Raw genomic sequence first — 20740 nt, forward strand, 5'->3', positions numbered from 1 at the left:
AGCAAAACGGCAACGGCTCCAGCTAGCTAGCTAGCAGCAGCAAAGCAATGGCGACAGCACATGCAACAACAACGGTGCATCAGCTAGCAGCAGCTAGCAGCATCGACAACAGCCGGGAGCGGCAGCAGCAACGGCAGCCACGCAGACAGCAAGCGGCACGCGGCAAGCTAGCAGCAGCACAGCGCTGGGCGAGCAGCAAGCACAAACAACACCAGCACAGCACGCAAGCAACAGCAACGGTAGCGGCGTGCTACCTCGGCGTCGGCAAGGGAACGGGCGATCACCGGCGAGCACGGCGACGGGGAGGCGCGGCTCGGGAGGAGGAGGCCGGCGAGGTGCATCTCCTCCAACGGGCGGCAGCAGGCCACGACGCAGGCGGGGCGGAGCTGCTCGGCCGACGGGGCTGGGGGCGAGGTGCTGCGAGGCAGGGGCAACCGGCGAGCAGGCGGCTGGAAGCGGGCGCAGGGGGTCCTGTAGGCGGGCGACGCACCGACGTGCAGCAGCAGCAGAGTACTGCTGCGGCGCGCAGGGGCGGGACGACAATGAGGCGGCTGCGCGGGGCGGCGAGCTGGAGGCGGCGGCGCAAGGCGCTCGGGAGGAGGAGGCCGGCGAGGTCGGCGCGAGGAGGACGAGGCCGGCGGCGGCGGAGCGACACGGCGGCGGTGCCGCACGCGGAAGGGGCGAGGTCGAGGGCGGCTGGGAAGGGAGGCAGCGCAGAGGGGCGAGGCGAGGGGAGGAAGAAGGGAGGAGGCGCTGCCGGCGCGGGGAGCCGCGGCACGGCGAGGGAGGAGCGGCGCTCGGGCTGGTGGCGGCGGAGGAGCATGCGGGGAGAAGGAGGCGGTGACAGGGAAGGAGCTCGGCGCGGGGCACGGGATCTGCAGGCGAGCGGGGGCGAGGGAGGACGAGAGAGGCACGTGACGCTAGGGTTGGAGGGGGCCTGGGCCTTGGCCGGCTGGGCCTTGGTCTGGGTCCTCTCATATTGGTTTTTTTTAAAGCCTTTAAAATAGAATTCTTTAAATAAAGAAAGGATTTCAAGAAAAAAAAATAAAAAAAATGCTTTTTGACTTCTTTAAAACAAACCCCAACTACAAATAGATTGGGCATTTTTTAAAAGAAATAAAAAAATGAAACCTTTCTTAAAGAATAAAAATAAAACCCTAGTTAAAAGAATTAAAAATTCAAAACCCTTTTGAAGAATCAGAATTTAAACCTTTTAACAAAAGATTAAAATCAAACCCCTTTTGAAGAATAAAATAAAACCTCTTTTTATTTAGAGAATAATATAAAAGCTTTTAAAAGAGAGAAGAAAAAGAGACGATTTAACAATAAAACAAAAGGAAAAATAAGATTAAAACCAAAGGGTTACCCCCACATTTAATAAAATGGTTTTAAAAGAAGACACCTTTTTTAGAAGGGTTAAAACGGAAGCTTTAGCAAACCGCAAAAACAAAATAAGAAGGGAGAGAAGGGGAGAAGGTTCACGTCCTCGGGGAGCAGGGGTTTAGCGGAGGCTCTCACGCACGCACTCTCAACACGCCAACAAACGACGTCACACTCATAAAGCTCTAACACCCAACAACACGGTAACAAGCAACACCGCCAAAACACAGTTGACATGATGCCATGCATGATACGATGATGCAAACTTCATGACGATGCAACAAATAAATCTAATCACACGACGGAAACGGAAATAAGGGGGAATCTTCTGGAACGTCGGCATCGGGCTGTCACAACTCTCCTACACTACAAGAAGATCTAGCCCCGAGATCCAAGAATGAAAGGGGGAAGAGGATGAGAAAGAACAAGAGGTAAAAGTTTAGTCGCTTCTTTGACAAACGAGTGAAACCAACGATCCTTGAAGGTGGCAAGGAGATGAGGAATGACATGAGAAAGAAGCCAGAATTCACGGAAAATTTCGGCAGCACTTCGGTAGGAAAATGGGACAAAAAATTCGAAAAGGTAGGAGAATTAGACAATATTCATAACAAACAACTAACTAGAGCAAGGGAACACCATGATCTTGGTAGAACAACAAGATTGACCCAAAAGAGCAATACCACAAAGCCTCCGGAACAATAGAATAGGAACTAGCTCAAGCGGAAGAAGAGAATGAAGAAAGGAATGACAACTATCATCACAAATGAACTTGACAAGCACCCTTGCGAGAAGAATTGAACAGAGTTGTTGGAAAAACAACAACGAAAAGAACAAGACAGTAGTGGGCTTAGGGAAATCATCTCACATTTATGAGGTGACCACCAACCACTAAAAGGAACAAGGATAGATTGGGAGAAACAAGATATGAACAATTTCTTAGACCAAGAGGATACATTGAGAACTTGGATTAATGACAAGCACCATGATAGCAACAATCCATAGGAAAAGCTTTAGGTGAAATCCAAACCAAGATAGCTCGATGAAGAAATCATGGGTTGCAATATCTCATGATCATAGAATTGGTGGGTTTAATTATCTCATTCTTGAGAGGAAAACTCTTCGAGGCTCCTACACTAACAAGAATGCTATAATACCACCTCAAAGAATAAAGGAAGACAAACGCGCTGGAAATGCAAGAGAAAGAATACTTGAGGTACTCCAACAAGAATCCTGAAGAACACTTGAGAATGAATTGAAACCTTGAAGAACCACCAAGAAGGACCTCCGTATACAATTGAATGATGCAACAAATATGAAGGTGGAAAAGAATAAGATTATGACCTTGCCAAGATTTAGATGAAGCAACACGAAGAGATACTTGCGAAAAACTTAGAACTCCGGAAAAGAAAAGATAAGAAACACTTGAGAAAAGAATTGATATCATGAGCCACTCTGGAAGAAGAATTCAGATTAGAACGAACAAGAATAAGAATTATGTTATGCTAATCCTTCATCAAGTTAAATTGACGAAAATCAACGAATTTAGCATACAACTTATTCTTCTTGAAATGATCTTGAAGAGACAGAGAGATAAGCACCATTTGAGGCACAATTGAAGGCAGCACCGGATAGAATTCACAATTGAATGGGAACACCACGAATTAATGGAGATGCAAGATAACGAAGAGATCATGAGCCACCTGAAAGAAAACTAGAACAAGGGACCGGATAAACGAGAGACGAACGAAGAGACAACAATTGAGAAGAATCTGAGAATGAAAGCTGCAAGCTGAGAACGACAAAATCTTCTCGATGATGGCCTTCGGAGGATCGAGAATGAAAACAACTCAGAAAAGCACCGGGTAGCAAGAAAAGGGATACTCATGATTGGAACAAATTCAAGATGATAACATGAAGCTGAAATGACGAATATCCAAGAGAATAGACCAAGATTGAGAGAAACACTCCTTCGGTCTTGAAAGAAGAGATTGATGAGAAGAACACCAGCAAGAATTACTGAGACACTCCGGAATAGAGAAGAATGAAAGGTTGAGCCAAATATGAGAACTAATTTCTGCTAGATCTTGGAGAAGTACTATGACTGTTGACATTCATACTTACGTCATAGTTGAAAATAATTAAAGATCTACGGAAAGAAATTAAAAGAGCCAGGAAAGATCCTGGGAAAGAACCTGTGGGTTATGGGCCCACTCAAGAAACCACCGTTGAAGAGATTACTAGAACGGGAGATATTGCACCGGTAAAAAGAAAACTAGATGAGGTTGAGCACCTCGAAAGAATTAAAAGAATTGAAAACACGAAACTTCCGAGATATTTTCAACACTCCGGATGAAAAGAGAGGAATGAATAACCAAGATAGGCTGAAAGAATCTCCAACATGAAAAAGAATTACAAGGATAATTAGGATATGATGAACACGGACAACTGAATTAACTTCACCGGAAAGATAACAAGATTGAACAAAGATGAACACGAAGCTCCTGAGAATCTTCACAACGAATCACCGGATAAGAGAGAAAAGAACACATAGCGGAAGCACAATGAAAAGAAACTCTTGGATGGAAATTGAATCACTGAGAAAAGGGCGGGAGGGTGGGGAAAAACAAAGACAACTTGGGCTAGATGAGATGAACTCCGGAATACACGAGAGAAAGATCTTGCAAATTGGAGAGGGTTGAATACACTTGGAGAGAAACACACCGGTTGAAAAGACTTGATACGATGACACCGGTTGAAAGGAATTGATAAGACAACTGATTAAGCAAAAGGATTTGCATTCTCACATAAAAATATGAGAACACCTCTTAAAAAGATCTGAAATCACCACTTGACATCGAAGCAACACGAATTACCATATTCAACATAAACAAAAGGTGTGGCTTATGAAACAAGCCAGAACAAACTCATGAGAAATATTTCGTCCGATATTTTCGTGGACAGGATCACACGGGCTCGATTTTACAGTAGTCATCAAGTGCAAGGCAGTGCACCCGACATACGAAGCGTCCCCGAGTCGTAGCAAGCTACAAGGACTATTTAAGACACAACGTGTACCGCTGTAAGTCGACCGTGAACAAACGAATCCACTAGATGTCGAACCCCAACCTAACATCATGCATTTGTTGGAAGACTGTCCTATAAGCAACTACTTGAATTCCCACCTATGAATTCCCGAAATATCTGGTCATGCAATCTGGTACACGGATACAAGGAGTAATATCACACAACTCCTATACTAACCCGTCACCTGTATCACATCCGTCAACACACGACCAGAATCTCGGACCTTCATCTACAGCAGACCCTCGTGATCACAACGATACAAAGTATGGCAGTACTCCCGAACAATCTGCGCCAGTACTGGGGACATCGGGGTTATCTCGCCACTACTAGTATTGAAGCAATTACGAACATCCTTCGTTCTGAGATACTAAGAAATCTGAATGATAACAATGTGCTCAAGAATCCCCTGGAGCTCAACTCCCCGGAAGAAAATCAAGCCAGACAGGAGGCACCAAGACAGAACTCCGTCACATCAGCATCATATAGATCTCAAAAATATCCGCGTGATCCTAAATTTTTTTTGAGTGAGAAGAGGAGTAGAATTAAAATATCACGTCAAGATTCCTCACCAGAGCATAGAAGAGGAGAAAAAAGAATCCTACTCTCCGATATATAACTAAGACTCAAATAGTTTTTCACTAGACTCGACTCGGCCAAGTTCGATCAATCAAGGGGGCTCCTAGGTCGGTACGACTCTGATACCAACTTGTCACGCCCAAGATGCGACCCTATCCTCAATTTAGCACGAAGACCTCGTCACGGATAGAAGCGCATCTCGTCGTGTCGCAAGAATGGATATCGTCACAATTACATGTACTGAAAAGAAGAGATAAATAAAGAGTTGGCTTACACTCGCCACAAGCTACATCAGAGTCACATCAGTACATCACATAATCATCAAGAGTAAGAGCAGGGTCCGACTACGGACGAAAACAAACGACAAAAGAAGAACGACGTCCATCCTTGCTATCCCAGGCTGCCGGCCTGGAACCCATCCTAGATCGATGAAGAAGAAGAAGAAGAAGCAACTCCAAAGGAACACTCAACGCGCTCGCGTCAAGTAACCTTTACCTGTACCTGCAACTGGTGTTGTAGTAATCTGTGAGCCACAGGGGACTCAGCAATATCATTTCCAAAGGTATCAAGACTAGCAAAGCTTGATGGGTGAGGTATGGCTAAGTGGTGAGGTTGCAGCAGCGACTAAGCATATATTTGGTGGCTAACTTACGAGTACAAGAATAAAGAGGGGGAAGATCTACGCATAGCGGACGTGAACTACATATGATCAAACGAATGATCCTGAACACCTACCTACGTCAGGCATAACCCCACCATGTCCTCGATCGGAGAAGGATCTCACGAAAGAGACAGTCACGGTTACGCACACAGTTGGCATATTTTAATTAAGTTAACTTCAAGTTATCTAGAACCAGTGTTAAACAATGCTTCCACGTTGCCACATAACCGCGGGCACGGCTTTCCGAAAGATTTAACCCTGCAGGGGTGCTCCAACTAGTCCATCACAAATTACCACAAGCCGCATAGAAATCCTCAATCACGAAGCTCACGATCTCGTCGGATTCCCTAGTGGAAAACCTCAACTCTGAGATTACCCAAAGCATCACCGGAATCCCGATGCTCAAGATATCTCGTCAAAGGTAAAACTAATCCAGCAAGGCCGTCCGGCGTGTCGACGATCCCGATAGGAGCCGCGTATCTCGTTCTCAGGACACGACGGATAAGCACAACGTACGGTGGCCTGATAGAAATCTCCCGAGTTGCCCCGGGTTGGCCCCGCAAACGGCTCTAGTTTTGGACCAGCACCAACAACACTGGCCCCCCTGTATTATGTGAAATTACTCCTCGGGTTCATGACGCCCTATGCTTTCAGTATTAACAAGTTATTATGTTGGGAAAATGTAGTACCAATGTTGGGCCTTGCCAGACCAGCTTTAATCTAAAACGAATTATCAAGGGGGTCCCCATAACAACCCCGATCGTGTTAGGAGCGCTCGTTTACGGAACATAACACCGGTAGCAGAAACTAAGGGGGCAAAGGTGGAACAAAACACCAGGCTAGAAAGGCCGAGCCTTCCACCTTTTACCAAGTATATAGGTGCATTAAATTAAGTAGCATTAAATATGGTGATATGACAAGGAACCCATGTTATCACATGGAAGCAACTACAGCTGCAACTAGCAACGCTAACAACATGGTAAGCAAACAGTAACATAGCCAATCAGTGGTTTGCTAGGTCGAACAGGTTGAAGGTTATCATGGCATTGTTGAGAGGCTGATATTTAACAAGTGGTAGGTAACGAGACATAATCGATAGAAGCGGTAAACTAGCATGGAAATGATAGTAATGGTATCTGGGGAAATGATCATCTTGCCTGAGATCCCGCTTGGAAGAAGAACAACTCAGAGTAGTCGGCAAACCAACGTAGTCGAACGGGTCCTCACATTCCGACATGCTTGCGGAACTCTATCGAGACGGAGCAAACCGGAAACAAACATCAACACAAGTATTCACCACAACAAGAGCAAGACATGATGCATACCCTAATATGATGCATGATCAGTTCAATGATGCAAGGGATGGCATGGCAAAACACCTCACGCAAACACTACACATTAAATGAAGCTCGATATGCAACGGGTTGCATATCGACGAAACTCCACGTTTAATTATTTAATTCACTCCCTTTAATTATCACAACAATATTACATTGTGGTTATCATGTCAAGGGTGAAGCGATGATCCTACAAGTCCTAGTCGGTTATCACGCGGAGCATAGAACGGAGCTACGACACGAGAGACATGCAACACACGATCATATGCCATGAATGCGTCATGCATGAGAGTTCAACACATCACGTCAAGGAGGGAAATAAGCATGGTGCCGCCATTGCGAGCGAGAGGAAACCATGGCGGCAAATCGAAAACGATGCCACGGCTACGTTCCGGTCCCGATAACTCGAGGAGAAACCGGTGCCAACGTATACGAACACGTGCGGGAACGGTAAATAAAGATGGGGTGATCCCGTATCTCGGGTTCCCATGTGTCGAGGGCACGACGAAAAGGAAGACAACGTGCACGGCCAAACAACGGTGCATACATGCATTCAACTCAATCAACTCATACATCACATTCGTTACACGACACGTCTCATCGGTATACCTTCGAAGCGTGCAATCGGAGCGGTTCGGTTCGGAGAAGGAGACCAACGATCGTCGTGGAAGTCGTGGATGTCGAGGTACTCGGGTCTCGTCGACGGTAGTCGTACTCGGCGTCGTGGTACAGGGTCTTTGCGTCGGTAGCCGAACTCGTTCCGGGGGTTGTCGAGGACGTCGTTGAGTTCGGTGAATCTTGTCGATGACACGCGACAGCGGGGATGGTGCACGCGGCGACGCAAGCGGCAGCAACACGCAACAGAAGCTAGCATCAGCTAGCAACTAACATCTACCTAGCCTACTACCACAGCAACCGGCAACAAGCAAGCTAGCATCAGCTAGCCTCGGCTAGCAGCAAAGCAGGGCAGACAGCGAGCAAGCTGGCAAGCATCGGCAAGGAAGGCAAGCGACTACACAACAACAGCAAATAGCAACGGCGACAGGTAACGCAGCCACAACAAACTCAGCTACAGCAAGGCAGCAACGTAGCAATCAGCAACAGCAAAACGTAACCACTAGCAAGCAGTGGCATGCACGGCAACAGCAGCAGCAAAACGGCAACGGCTCCAGCTAGCTAGCTAGCAGCAGCAAAGCAATGGCGACAGCACATGCAACAACAACGGTGCATCAGCTAGCAGCATCGGCAACAGCCGGGAGCGGCAGCAGCAACAACCGGCAGCAGCAACGGCAGCCACGCAGACAGCAAGCGGCACGCGGCAAGCTAGCAGCAGCACAACGCTGGGCGAGCAGCAAGCACAAACAGCACCAACATAGCACGCAAGCAACAGCAACGGCAGCGGCGTGCTACCTCGGCGTCGGCAAGGGAACGGGCGGTCACCGGCGAGCACGCGACGGGGAGGCGCGACTCGGGAGGAGGAGGCCGGCGAGGTGCATCTCCTGCAACGGGCGGCAGCAGGCCACGACGCAGGCGGGGCGGAGCTGCTCGGGCGGCGGGGCTGGGGGCGAGGTGCTGCGAGGCAGGGGCAACCGGCGAGGAGGCGTCTGGAGGCGGGCGCAGGGGGTCCTGCAGGCGGGCGGCGCACCGACGTGCAGCAGCAGCAGAGTACGGCTGCGGCGCGCAGGGGCGGGACGACGACGAGGCGGCTGCGCGGGGCGGCGAGCTGGAGGCGGCGGCGCAGGGCGCTCGGGAGGAGGAGGCCGGCGAGATGGGCGCGAGGAGGACGAGGCCGGCGGCGGCGGCGCCGCACGCGGAAGGGGTGAGGTCGAGGGCGGCTGGGAAGGGAGGCAGCGCAGAGGGGCGAGGCAAGGGGAGGAAGAAGGGAGGAGGCGCTGCCGGCGCGGGGAGCCGTGGCACGACGAGGGAGGAGCGGCGCTCGGGCTGGTGGCGGCGGAGGAGCACGCGGGGAGAAGGAAGCGGCGGCAGGGAAGGAGCTCGGCGTGGGGCACGGGACCTGCAGGCGAGCGGGGGCGAGGGAGGACGAGAGAGGCACGGGACGCTAGGGTTGGAGGGGGCCTGGGCCTTGGTCTGGGTCCTCTCCTATTGGTTTTTTTAAAGCCTTTAAAACAGAAATCTTTAAATAAAGAAAGGATTTCAACAAAAATAAAATAAAATAAATGCTTTTTGACTTCTTTAAAACAAACCCCAACTACAAATAGATTGGGCATTTTTTAAAAGAAATAAAAAGATGAAACCTTTCTTAAAGAATAAAAATAAAACCCTAGTTAAAAGAATTAAAAAATTCAAAACCCTTTTGAAGAATCAGAATTTAAACCTTTTAACAAAATATTAAAATCAAACCCCTTTTGAAGAATAAAATAAAACCTCTTTTTATTTAGAGAATAAAATAAAAGCTTTTAAAAGAGAGAAGAAAAAGAGACGGTTTAACAATAAAACAAAAGGAAAAATAAGATTAAAACCAAAGGGTTACCCCCACATTTAATAAAATGGTTTTAAAAGAAGACGCCTTTTTTTAGAAGGGTTAAAACGGAAGCTTTAGCAAACCGCAAAAACAAAATAAGAAGGGAGAGAAGGGGAGAAGATTCACGTCCTCGGGGAGCAGGGGTTTAGCGGAGGCTCTCACGCACGCACTCTCAACACGCCAACAAACAACGTCACACTCACAAAGCTCTAACACCCAACAACACGGTAACAAGAAACACCGCCAAAACACATTTGACATGATGCCATGCATGATACGATGATGCAAACTTCATGACGATGCAACGAATAAATCTAATCACACGACGGAAACGGAAATAAAGGGGAATCTTCTGGAACGTCGGCATCGGGCTGTCACAAAGTGTGTGCGTGCAAGATTGATTCCACCCAAACCTTTCCACTACGGTTCCTCTCTTAATAGTACGGCTTTCCTATGACTCAAATAAAGAGAATCGTAGAGAACACCGTGCTTCTATTCCATGAAAGAGGGGGCGAGTCGTCTTGTGCCGTTGACGTGTGTTATCTAAAATCTTAACACACACGGTTAGTCCTTTTTGGTACTGTCATCAATCACCAAAATTACTTAGGCATAAACTATGCCCTAACACATGAGTGATAGACAATCATCATGAACTAGGAAATATAATAATAACCACTTTATTATTGCCTTTGGGGCATATTTCCAACATGGTTGATGCACCGAGAGGAAGGGCTTGCAACTACACCGTGGACAAAGACATCTTGCTATGCAAGATATGGTTGAATGTGTCTATGGATCCAACCGTTAGGGGAGAGGTGACCGAACTAGAGATACATATTGGGATCTGACGAAGGAGTACTTTGATGCAAAAAAATAAGAGTGAAATTGAACGCACCAATAGATTTTTTGCTCCCGTTGGTCGACGATCAACATAGATTGCCAACGGTAAGCGGCGGCAATGTCATCCATTGACAAGATAAACCCAAGTGACACTAATGGTAGAGATAGGGCAAGTGCCATTTCTTTATGTTCCATGTTCATGCTTCATCTTTTGTGTTTCAAGTGGTAACTTGTTCTTTTGTTTGTAGCACAATATTGCACAAAGCTTGTTTCGAGGAGAAGAAAAGAAGACCAAGAAAGACAAGGTTAAGAGAGGGAGACCATTTGTGTTGCCCCATTGTTACGAAGTGTTGAAGGATGAGGAGAAATGGAAGAAACGTGATGATGTTAATTATGAGACCAAGAAAGGCAATGTTGATGCGGTGGTCTTAGATGACGATGACGAGGAGGCATCAAGTGATGGCACAAAGAGAAGCCCTACAACCAACTCGGTTGCCTACTCCAAGCCAAAAAGACCAAGTGGAGTTGCAAAACAAAAGAAGAAGAAGAAGAAGAAGGGAGGAGATGATGACGTAAAGAATGCTATGGATGCTATTGCGATGGAAAGAAAGGAAGCAAACGAGGTGAGGAAGGTGGCAAGGAGACAAAAGTCAGCTGGCACGTTGACGGGAGACTATCTTGACTTGATCCTCCCCGGCAATGGCGCCAGAAATTCCTTTTGATGTCGCTTGAACTACGTCGGTATTTTCCCCAAAGAGGAAGGGACGATGCAACACATCAACGTAGGTATTTCCCTCAGTGATGAGACAAAGGTTATCGAACCAGTAGGATAATCATGCAAAACTATGTAGATGGCACCTGCTCACAAATAACAAACACTTGCTACCCGATGAAAGAGAGGGGTTGTCAATCCCTTACGGGTAAAAAGATAGATAGTTTGATGATAGTTTGGATAAATAGACCTCCCATAAACGCGAAATAAAAGAAGTAACAAAAAAGTGCAACAAGGTATTTTTCTGTTTTTGGTAATATAGATCTGAAAATAAAAGTTGCAAATAAAGGAAAAGGCAAATAACAATATGGATCTCAAAGTATGATGATGAAATAGACCCCGGGGCCGTAGATTTCACTAGTGGCTTCTCTCAAGAAAATAGCAATGGTGGGTGAACAAATTACTGTTGGGAAATTGATAGAACAACAAATAATTATGACGATATCCAAGACAATGATCATGTATATAGGCATCACGTCCAAGATTAGTAGACCGACTCCTGCTTGCATCTACTACTATTGCTCCACACATCGACCGCTAACCAGCATGCATCTAGTATTAAGTTCAAGGAAAAACGTAGTAATGCAATAAGAACGATGACATGATGTAGACAAGATCTATTCATGTAGGAATAGACTCCATCTTTTTATCCTTAATAGCAATGATACATGCGTACCTTGCTGCCTCTTCTCTCACTGGGAAAGGACACCGCAAGATCGAACCCATCACAAAGCACCTCACGGGAGACATGGCCGGCATGGGAGTCATGGGAGCACATACGGGAGGCATTGGAGGTATGGACGTCATGGGAGGCATGGGAGCACCTACGGGAGGCATTGGAGGCATGGTCGGCATGGGAGGCTTGGAAGCTACGATGGAAGGCATGAGTTTTGGGTCTCTTGCGGGAGGAATGGGAGCACCTCGCATGACACCTCACATGCCTTTGGAGATAATGCAAACACCGTTCGAGGTTCCAATGATACGGAGGTGCTTGAGGATGGTGAAGAGGAGGAGGACGGGAAGGATGAAGAGGAGGAAGAAGAGAAGCAAGAAGATGGAGCATGATTCTCGATGTTTCATTTATTTGTGTGAACTTATTTGTCATGAACTTGCTTGTGGTAGATGATTTTGAACCGTGCCATGAATTTGAACTATGCTATGTTTCTCAACTCATCGTTTTGCAATTTTTTTAATTTTTAAAATCATTTTGTAATTTGTTCACAAATTATACATATGTGCCAAGCGGTTGGGCGCGTGCGCTGTATATTTAGCACCACTCTTGGGCGCGACCTGCGACATGCTAAATTTTGTAATGCCTCCTGTCGTGGTAACGATTCCGACAATAGAAAGGGGGTAGGATAACGGAGCATGATCTATCAAGATGCACATGGGTGACACGGTGGTTTTAGCGAGTTCAGGCCTCTCATAGTGGAGATAACAATCCTACGTCTCGTGCTCCGGAGAGGCTTTGTTTTATGTGTCATGGACATGAGTTACATGGTATAGAGAGAGCGAGAGATCCAAGGAAAGAATGAGCCCGCCGGGGGAGAAGAAAACCCTCTCCTAAGCTACGTGGTGGGGGTGGCTTATATAGAGTGCGTCACCCCCTCACCTCCTATGTTACAAGATGGAGCATTAGTGCCATGATGACAACCCACTATGAAACCTCCACTATGAGTATGATGCTTCGACTACCCTGTTGGTCTTCACATATCCGAGTGAGACATATGGCCGAGTGGTTTATCATCGTCCGAGTGGATAGTGTGTACTTGTCCGAGTGGATCCATACCGAGTGGATTAGATGTTGTCGTGATCCAGCCAGAATTTCCCTTGTAGTCCTAATAATGAGGTGCACTTGGGTAGGACATATAGGTCAGGCCTATGACCCTACCCTAGGGCTGTATCCCCGTCATTAGCCCCCGAATGGATCAGGGTCCGAGTGGTGAAGGTGCTAATGTAAATCTTGTAGCAGCAGACCGAACTTGAACGTGCTTAAGGGCCTTACAGAACTGTGCGTAGATTGAAGTATCCATTATTCGCCCTGATCGATTCTGCTGAGTAGTATGTTCGAGTGAACTTGAGAATTGAAGTAGATCCGAGTGACCAACATGATCTTGAGACTCTAACTGATTGTTGGTAGTCGGTTGGAGTCTGTTGAATCTGTTGAACTTGAATGTTGTTGCTGGACCTGACCAAGCAGAATGTTTTTTTGTATTTCTCTTCCTGTGGGGGCACGCTCAGTGCACCCACTGGGTGTAGTCCCCGAGCCTCTGTCGAACTAGATGAGTCTGGCACAAGGTTTAAGACTTCCAGTGCTTGTCATGTTGAATGTTTGTTGAATCTGCATTATATGATTTCTGGATCAAAGTCAAGTCTCCAAGTGTATTTTTTAACTTAGACGATACGGGGTCACAGCTAAGTTCCTTAGTGTGGAGTGTATATGTACCCGGAGTAGTTTTTAACTTAGGCGATAAGGAGTCGCAGCTAAGTCCCCGAGTGTGGAGCATATCCGCACCCGGAGTAGTTTTTAACTTAGGAGATACAGAGTCGCAGCTAAGTCTCTGAGTGTGGAGCATGTCCGCACTCAGAGTTGTTATTAACTTAGGCGATACAGACTCGCAGCTAAGCCCCCGAGTGTGGAGCGTGTCCGTACTTGGAGTTGTTTTAACTTAGGCGATACGGAGTCGCAGCTAAGTTCCCGAGCGTGGAACGTGTCCGTACACGGAGTAGTTTTTAACTTAAGCGATACGGAGTCGCAGCTAAGCCCCCGAGTGTGGAGCGTGTCCGTACTCGGAGTTGTTTTAGCTTAGGCGATACGGAGTCGCAGCTAAGTTCCCGAGTGTGGAACGTGTCCGTACTCAGAGTAATTTTAACTTAGGCGACACGGAGTCACATCTAAGCCCCCAAGTGTGGAGCGTGTCCGTACTCGAAGTTGTTTTAACTTACGCGATACGGAGTCGCAGCTAAGTTCCCGAGTGTGGAACGTGTCCGTACTCGGAGTAATTTTAATATAGGCGACACGGAGTCACAACTAAGTTCCCGAGTGTGGAGCGTGTCTGTACTCGTAGTAGTTTTAACTTAGGCGATACGGAATCACAGCTAAGTTCCCGAGTGTGGAGCGTGTCCGTACTCATAGTAGTTTTAACTTTAGGCGATACGGAGTCGTAGCTAAGTTCCTGAGTGTGGAGCGTGTCCGTACTCGTAGTAGTTTTAACTTAGGCGATACGGAGTCGCAGCTAAGTTCCCGAGTGTGGAGCGTGTTCTGTACTCGTAGTAGTTTTAATTTAGGTGATACGGAGTCGCAGCTAAGTTCCCGAGTGTGGAGCGTGTCCGTAATCGTAGTAGTTTTAACTTTAGGCGATACGGAGTCGCAGCTAAGTTCCCGAGTGTGGAGCGTGTCTGTACTCGTAGTAGTTTTAACTTAGGCGATACGGAGTCGCAGCTAAGTTCCCGAATGTGGAGCGTGTATGTACTCGTAGTAGTTTTAACTTTAGGCGATACGGAGTCGCAGCTAAGTTTCCGAGTGTGGAGCGTGTCCGTACTCGTAGTAGTTTTAACTTAGACGATACGGAGTCGCAGCTAAGTTCCCGAGTGTGGAGCGTGTCCGTACTCGAAGTAGTTTTAACTTAGGCGATACAGAGTCGCAGCTAAGTTCCCGAGTGTGGAGCGTGTCCGTACTGGTAGTAGTTTTAACTTAGGCGATACGGAGTCGCAGCTAAGTTCCCGAGTGTGGAGCGTGTCCGTACTCGTAGTAGTTTTAACTTAGGCGATACGGAGTCGCAGCTAAGCCGAGCGGTGCCGCGCGGGGCGTCCGAGTGATGAAGATGTGCCACACGGAGTGGCGATGCGTGGGGCATCCGAGTGAGGTAGACGAGTCCGACTGAGTGGCAACGTGTGGGGCGTCCAAGTGATGTATGTCGAGGAGGCGTCCGACCCACTGACGGCACGAGGGGCGGCCGTGTCCACTACGTCATCGAAGGGGCTTCCGTACACGTGAAAACGTACAAATGATTGTTGCGGCGACTGAGCCTGAGTAGCGACGAGGATGGCACACGGATGCGTCGAGTGATCGCGTAACCTGTGTATGAAAAATAGCACAAGCCAGCATGAAAATTTATCAAAGTAATTTGACCTTTTGTGAAATAGTTTGTGTAAATAACACCCATAGACACCCACTGGGTGTGCCAGGTGATTGTACTTGTGCAGGATCCGACTATACTTATGCAAGTGAAGGATTCGACTGAACTCGTTTGAGTACTGGACCAAAACGAAGCGGAAGTGAAGTGTTCCACATAAAAATAAAGCGCAGAGGTACACTCGAAGGCATGGCCTCCGAGTGAACGTCATGTGCGACTTACTTTACACTCGTTAATGCATAAATAATTATTTAACTGAATGCACTGTGTGAAGAATGACTTAGCTGGCTAACGACGCATGAAGCAGTCGAGTGCTGACGACACGTCTGACTGAGCATGGCATGCAGGGCGGCCGAGTGATGACGACGCGTCCGACTCAGGGACAGCGCATGGGGCGGCCCAATGCTGACGACGTATTCGACTAAGGGACGGCGCGCGGGGCGGCGGAGTGATGACGACGCGTCCGACTGAGGGGCGGCGCACGGGGCGGCCGAGTGTTGACGACCCGTCCGACTGAGCAACGACGCACGGGATGGTCGAGTGTTGACGACGTGTCCGACTGAGGGACGGCGCGCGGGGCGACCGATTGATGACGACGCGTCCGACTGAGCGACGGCCCATAGAGCATCCGAGTGATGACGACGCGTCCGATTGAGTGATGAGCGCGGGGCAGCCGAATGATGAAGACTCATCCTACGAAGTGGCGACATGTGGGACGGCCGAATGATGAAGACGCATCCTGCGGGAGTGACGATGCGTGCGGCGGCCGATTGATGTAGACGCATTCTGCAGAGTGGCGACACGTGGGGCAGGCGACTCGCTGCATGTTGCTCGTGTGTACATAAATTCCATCTACGCGTCATCGTATTAATAGTTCGAATGAAATGTCCGTCCGAGTAAACCGTTGTCCGCAGACGACGACGGACGAGTGATCTCAGCCGAAACGGTTAGTCCATGTTTAATGCATGGAATTGATCCTCCACCCAATTAACCCGACGTTAAAGGCCTGGCCAGCCTGTTCCGCAGGTATTCGTCACATCGCTTCTCCACCAATGAGACCGTCGCCGGCGACCGGCATCGGAGGAAGGAGCGTGCACGCCTGTGCCGTGTCGGGCATATGTCTCCAACACGGAGGTCGTCGTCCAGCGACCAAGAACATAAGGCCGGAGTCGACGACAAGACGAACGGTGTTGACTCCGCTCAACGACGTCGTTGGAGACGACGCGGGCGGTTGTTCGCGACAACAGTGAGGTAGACATCATCGGTAGCCGCGCGAGACTACGACGAGGCAGATGGCGCCGGTAGCCGCGCGTAACGATGATGAAGCACACGACGCCGGTAGCTGTACGTGGAGGCGCAGTCATCTGTGCAAGGCCGGGGTCTTCTGCTTCCACGCCACCGTTGCTGCTTGGATGCATATCTATTTTTCTGTTGCTTGCGATGCATTGCTCGTCGTGAAGATGAAAAATACAAAAAATGTGTTAAGCATGAAAATGAAACCGAATAGAGGGCATCAGCAGAAATCGATCTGCCGCTGGTAGTTAAAAGAAATAACCATCTGCATCATAGCTCGATAGACGCCATGCCCCACGGTGGGCGCCAAATGTCGTGGTAACGATTCCGACAATAGAAAGGGGGTAGGATAACGAAGCATGATCTATCAAGATGCACATGGGTGACACGGTGGTTTTAGCGAGTTCAGGCCTCTCACAGTGGAGATAACAACCCTACATCTCGTGCTCCGGAGAGGCTTTGTTTTATGTGTCATGGACATGAGTTACATGGTATAGAGAGAGCGAGAGCTCCATGGAAAGAATGAGCCCGCCGGGGGAGAAGAAAACCCTCTCCTAAGCTACGTGGTGGGGGTGGCTTATATAGAGTGCGTCACCCCCTCACCTCCTATGTTACAAGATGGAGCATTAGTGCCATGATGACAACCCACTATGAAACCTCCACTATGAGTATGATGCTTCGACTACCCTGTTTGTCTTCGCATATCCGAGTGAGACATATGGCCGAGTGGTTTACCTCGTCCGAGTGGATAGTGTATACTTGTCCGAGTGGATCCATACCGAGTGGATTAGATGTTGTCGCGATCCAGCCAGAATTTCGCTTGTAGTCCTAATAATGAGGTGTCCTTGGGTAGGACATATAGGTCAGGCCTATGACCCTACCCTAGGGCTGTATCCCCGTCACCTCCTAAAGCTACAACACGTCCGCGCATGCTAAAACTTTATTTCATCGCCCAAATTTTTTTTAGCGCGCCGCGGTCGCGTGCGTATGTTGGAGATGCTCTTAGTGGGGGTGTGACTTTCCCATGCAGGTTGCAGGACGATGTGGTATGCTTGCATGCTAAGAGAAATAGTTAGTGATGACTAGTTATTTAGATATAGAAGATTTGAGCTCCATTTAATATAACAAGACAAAGTTTCCGCATTTCTAAATATTTCATTTTAATTCTCGCATTTACTAAATTTCATTTACATCTCCTCCATATGTATTAAATAATAGAGATGTGAAGATATAAGTTGTACCACTTTATTTGCCGATTTGGAACTCACTCTTCCCTAATAATGGCCACCGGAAATTCATCTATATAAAGGACCCATCCCTTATAATTCTCTTGCATCTCATCATGTCTAAACTTAATCTAGGATTACATATTCTTGCCATATATGTTGTTTTCATTGCTTACCAAATCCATGGAGGTGGACTGCATCCAACCAGCCAAAAGGTAAACATGTTGTTCCTACAGATTTGAGTAATTAGTAGCTCGAACCAAGGGGTGATATAGTAGTGAAAATACAAAGGATTGTCCATTATATAGAAAAAGAATAATCCGTAGAAAAAGAACGTGAAAATAGAGGAATGCAACTATGTGATGAACTACAACCCTTTCTCTCATGGCGAAGGTGTAGGAGTTTGGAGTATAGGAGTTGCTGGGGTTATTCAAACTGGATTTTCTTTTAGTTTCCTAATTTTCATCTCTGTACTATGTATGAGTGGTTTATTTTGATATGAATGGCAAATCTGCATGGATTGATTACCACAAAGGCATGGGGATATGGCTTACGCCTCTTAGATTCGATGCATGGTACGTGATTGGCTGAACTTACACATTATAGTTTGTTTTCTAGTATTTAAAATGTATATTTTGTACTTTACATGTTTTAATTTAAGCTATGCGTATTTAGTTTTGCTTTTAAAATGTATATTTTGTACATGGAAGGTTTTTCAGTCACCCATTATACCTATTTAAGCTACACATATTTAGTTTTTGCCTTTAAAATGTATATTCTGTTCTCTACATGTTTCAATTTTTGTAAAGGCAACAAAAGCCGAACAAGCAATATCTGGATTTGCATACTCACTCTGAAGCCTTACAGGCATGGTATGCACATGCTTCTCCGTCAAAATATTCCAATGACATCGTTTATGTGAGTCACCCTATCATGCAACTTTTAACAAGCCAATGTTTTCTTACTGTCACTCACCAAGCTTTAAACTTTCTGCCTTCTATAGTTTGCGGCACATAGGACACATCCCGGTAGCTACTATGGACTTGCTGCTACAATGGATGTGTTTGGACACAATATCAGTGCTGGTCATATCATAACATCTATTTGGATTGCTAACATGGAGGGTGATCCAAAGACAAACGAGAATGCAATTTGGGTTGGATGGCAAGTAAGTCGTAATTTACATATATGATGATTTTTTACATATTGTATACTCCCCCGTCTCAAAATAAGTGTCTTAACTTTGTACTAGTTCTAGTACAAAGTTGTACTAAGCTTGAGACAGTTATTTTGGGACGGAGAAAAAGTACATCTTACCATCATTAATTTGGACATACTCAATGCCATTTAATGCTCTTAATAAATCTTCAATTTGTTCCCAGGTTGACCCGAAAAAATATGGGGACTCACATAGTCACTTCTTCACGTGTTGGACGGTATGTTTCTACCTTTTCACTCAAATTATCTTCCTCAACTATAGCACACAAAGTTAGAATATCTGGTGACCATATAGCTTTTGTGTGAAACAGAGAGACACATATCATACAGGGTGCTATGACATGGATTGTCCCGGTTTCCAGCTAGCGAAGGGGGCACCAATAGTTCCGGGTGGTACAATAAAACCAGTCTCTCATGTTCATGGTGCACGTCAAAAGATTACAATTAAAGTGTTTAGGGTAATTAAATATATCTTGCTTACATACTTGCCAATTGTAAGCATGTGGATCATAATGATCTAATCACATGTTGTTGAATTTGTGGCTTACATTACTCAAATTGCTTCTATCATATGGCAGGAAAAATCCACCAGAAATTGGTGGATACATTATGGCTTCAACAAGGTTCCCACACCGGTGGGCTATTACCCAGCAAAACTGTTTGACAAGTTATCGAAGAAGGCGACTCAAATTTCAATTGGTAGCGTTGTTGGAGGGAGTCCGTCTGTCCCATCCCCTCCAATGGGCAGTGGATTCTTGCCGTCTGATAAAGCTGCATTAATCACAGATATTTCACTTATTGGGCAAGATGGCAGGATGACACCTTTTACTGTGAATACAGACAGATTAGAGAGTAAGAGTAGCTGTTACTCTATCACACCTATCGAAGGTGCAAAATGTTCATATGGAGGACCAGGAGGTTGCTCCGCCTAGCTTAAGTAGATTTTACTCATAGGTACATGGATGTGTTGCCATGAGTCATGTAAACGCTTAAGAATAATGATTTGGCTTCAAACTCATGTTCTTTTATTTCAAGCATGGGTACGTCTTGAACCTTTTCAAACCATAGGGATTATGCAGATAACCAAAGCCAACAAAAATAATGCAACTTCTATTAACACGTAAAACCAAGCCAATTAGATGTCACCACATGGCATGCTAAGAGCCCAGGAAAACCATAAAGTCTTATAATTTGAAGGTGATTGGTCAGCACTTCAATGACGCAATATTGCGAGTGAGAAGGCGGTGATGCAGTAGAATGCATGACAAATACATTCGTGCGTCGAAATGATCTCGCATATAATATTTTTTTGATAAACTACTGATATACACACATAACAGTATGGTTGTCGACGACAATTGCTTTTGTCTACTAAGTCTTTAGCATTTCCTCATTGATTTTGTTACTCTCGGAGGTTGGAGACCCCTAGGTGATAGGAGTACTCCGATGAGGAATGAGTTATTGTGAGTCACCCTAGAAAGTTTGTGAGGGTTTGTAGGTCACGTAAAGGTCTACCGTTAGTTATGATATATATCTTAAAAAGAATAGGGTTAACCTTTGTGGTAACACACATTCCTTCAACAGTGATTGGCTTCCTTTTAAGGAAGTGAACATCGGGGTACATCCTAGTCTCTGAAGTTTCGTTTATCTCTAATTCTAACTCCTTACTTATGGTTACTTTATCTTTTGCCCTTACTTGTTATGTCTCATTGCTGTTACTTGCCTACCAATTCTT

The 20740-nt window shown here is 46.6% G+C and overlaps 1 protein-coding gene across 1 annotated transcript; it reads left to right on the forward strand.

Moving 5' to 3' along the window:
* Window positions 1–17883: 17883 nt before the first annotated feature.
* On the forward strand, window positions 17884–20023 carry LOC123398913. The gene is made up of 6 exons (XM_045093354.1): window positions 17884–18002; window positions 18655–18705; window positions 18791–18955; window positions 19170–19223; window positions 19317–19463; window positions 19584–20023. The coding sequence occupies exons 1-6, from the start codon at window positions 17904–17906 to the stop codon at window positions 19935–19937; spliced, it is 870 nt and encodes a 289-aa protein (XP_044949289.1). The 5' UTR covers window positions 17884–17903; the 3' UTR covers window positions 19938–20023.
* The last annotated feature ends 717 nt before the right edge of the window (window positions 20024–20740 follow it).

The sequence above is a fragment of the Hordeum vulgare genome, chromosome 5H (genome assembly GCF_904849725.1).
Source record: "Hordeum vulgare subsp. vulgare chromosome 5H, MorexV3_pseudomolecules_assembly, whole genome shotgun sequence".
Lineage (NCBI taxonomy): Eukaryota > Viridiplantae > Streptophyta > Magnoliopsida > Poales > Poaceae > Hordeum > Hordeum vulgare.

Excerpts from the sequence above, each read along its gene's own strand:
- LOC123398913 (XM_045093354.1), top strand. The coding sequence starts at position 17,904 with ATGTCTAAACTTAATCTAGGATTACATATTCTTGCCATATATGTTGTT. Across the intron at positions 18,956-19,169 it reads CAATTTGGGTTGGATGGCAA|GTTGACCCGAAAAAATATGG; the intron begins GTAAGTCGTAAT and ends ATTTGTTCCCAG. Across the intron at positions 19,464-19,583 it reads TTACAATTAAAGTGTTTAGG|GAAAAATCCACCAGAAATTG; the intron begins GTAATTAAATAT and ends ATCATATGGCAG.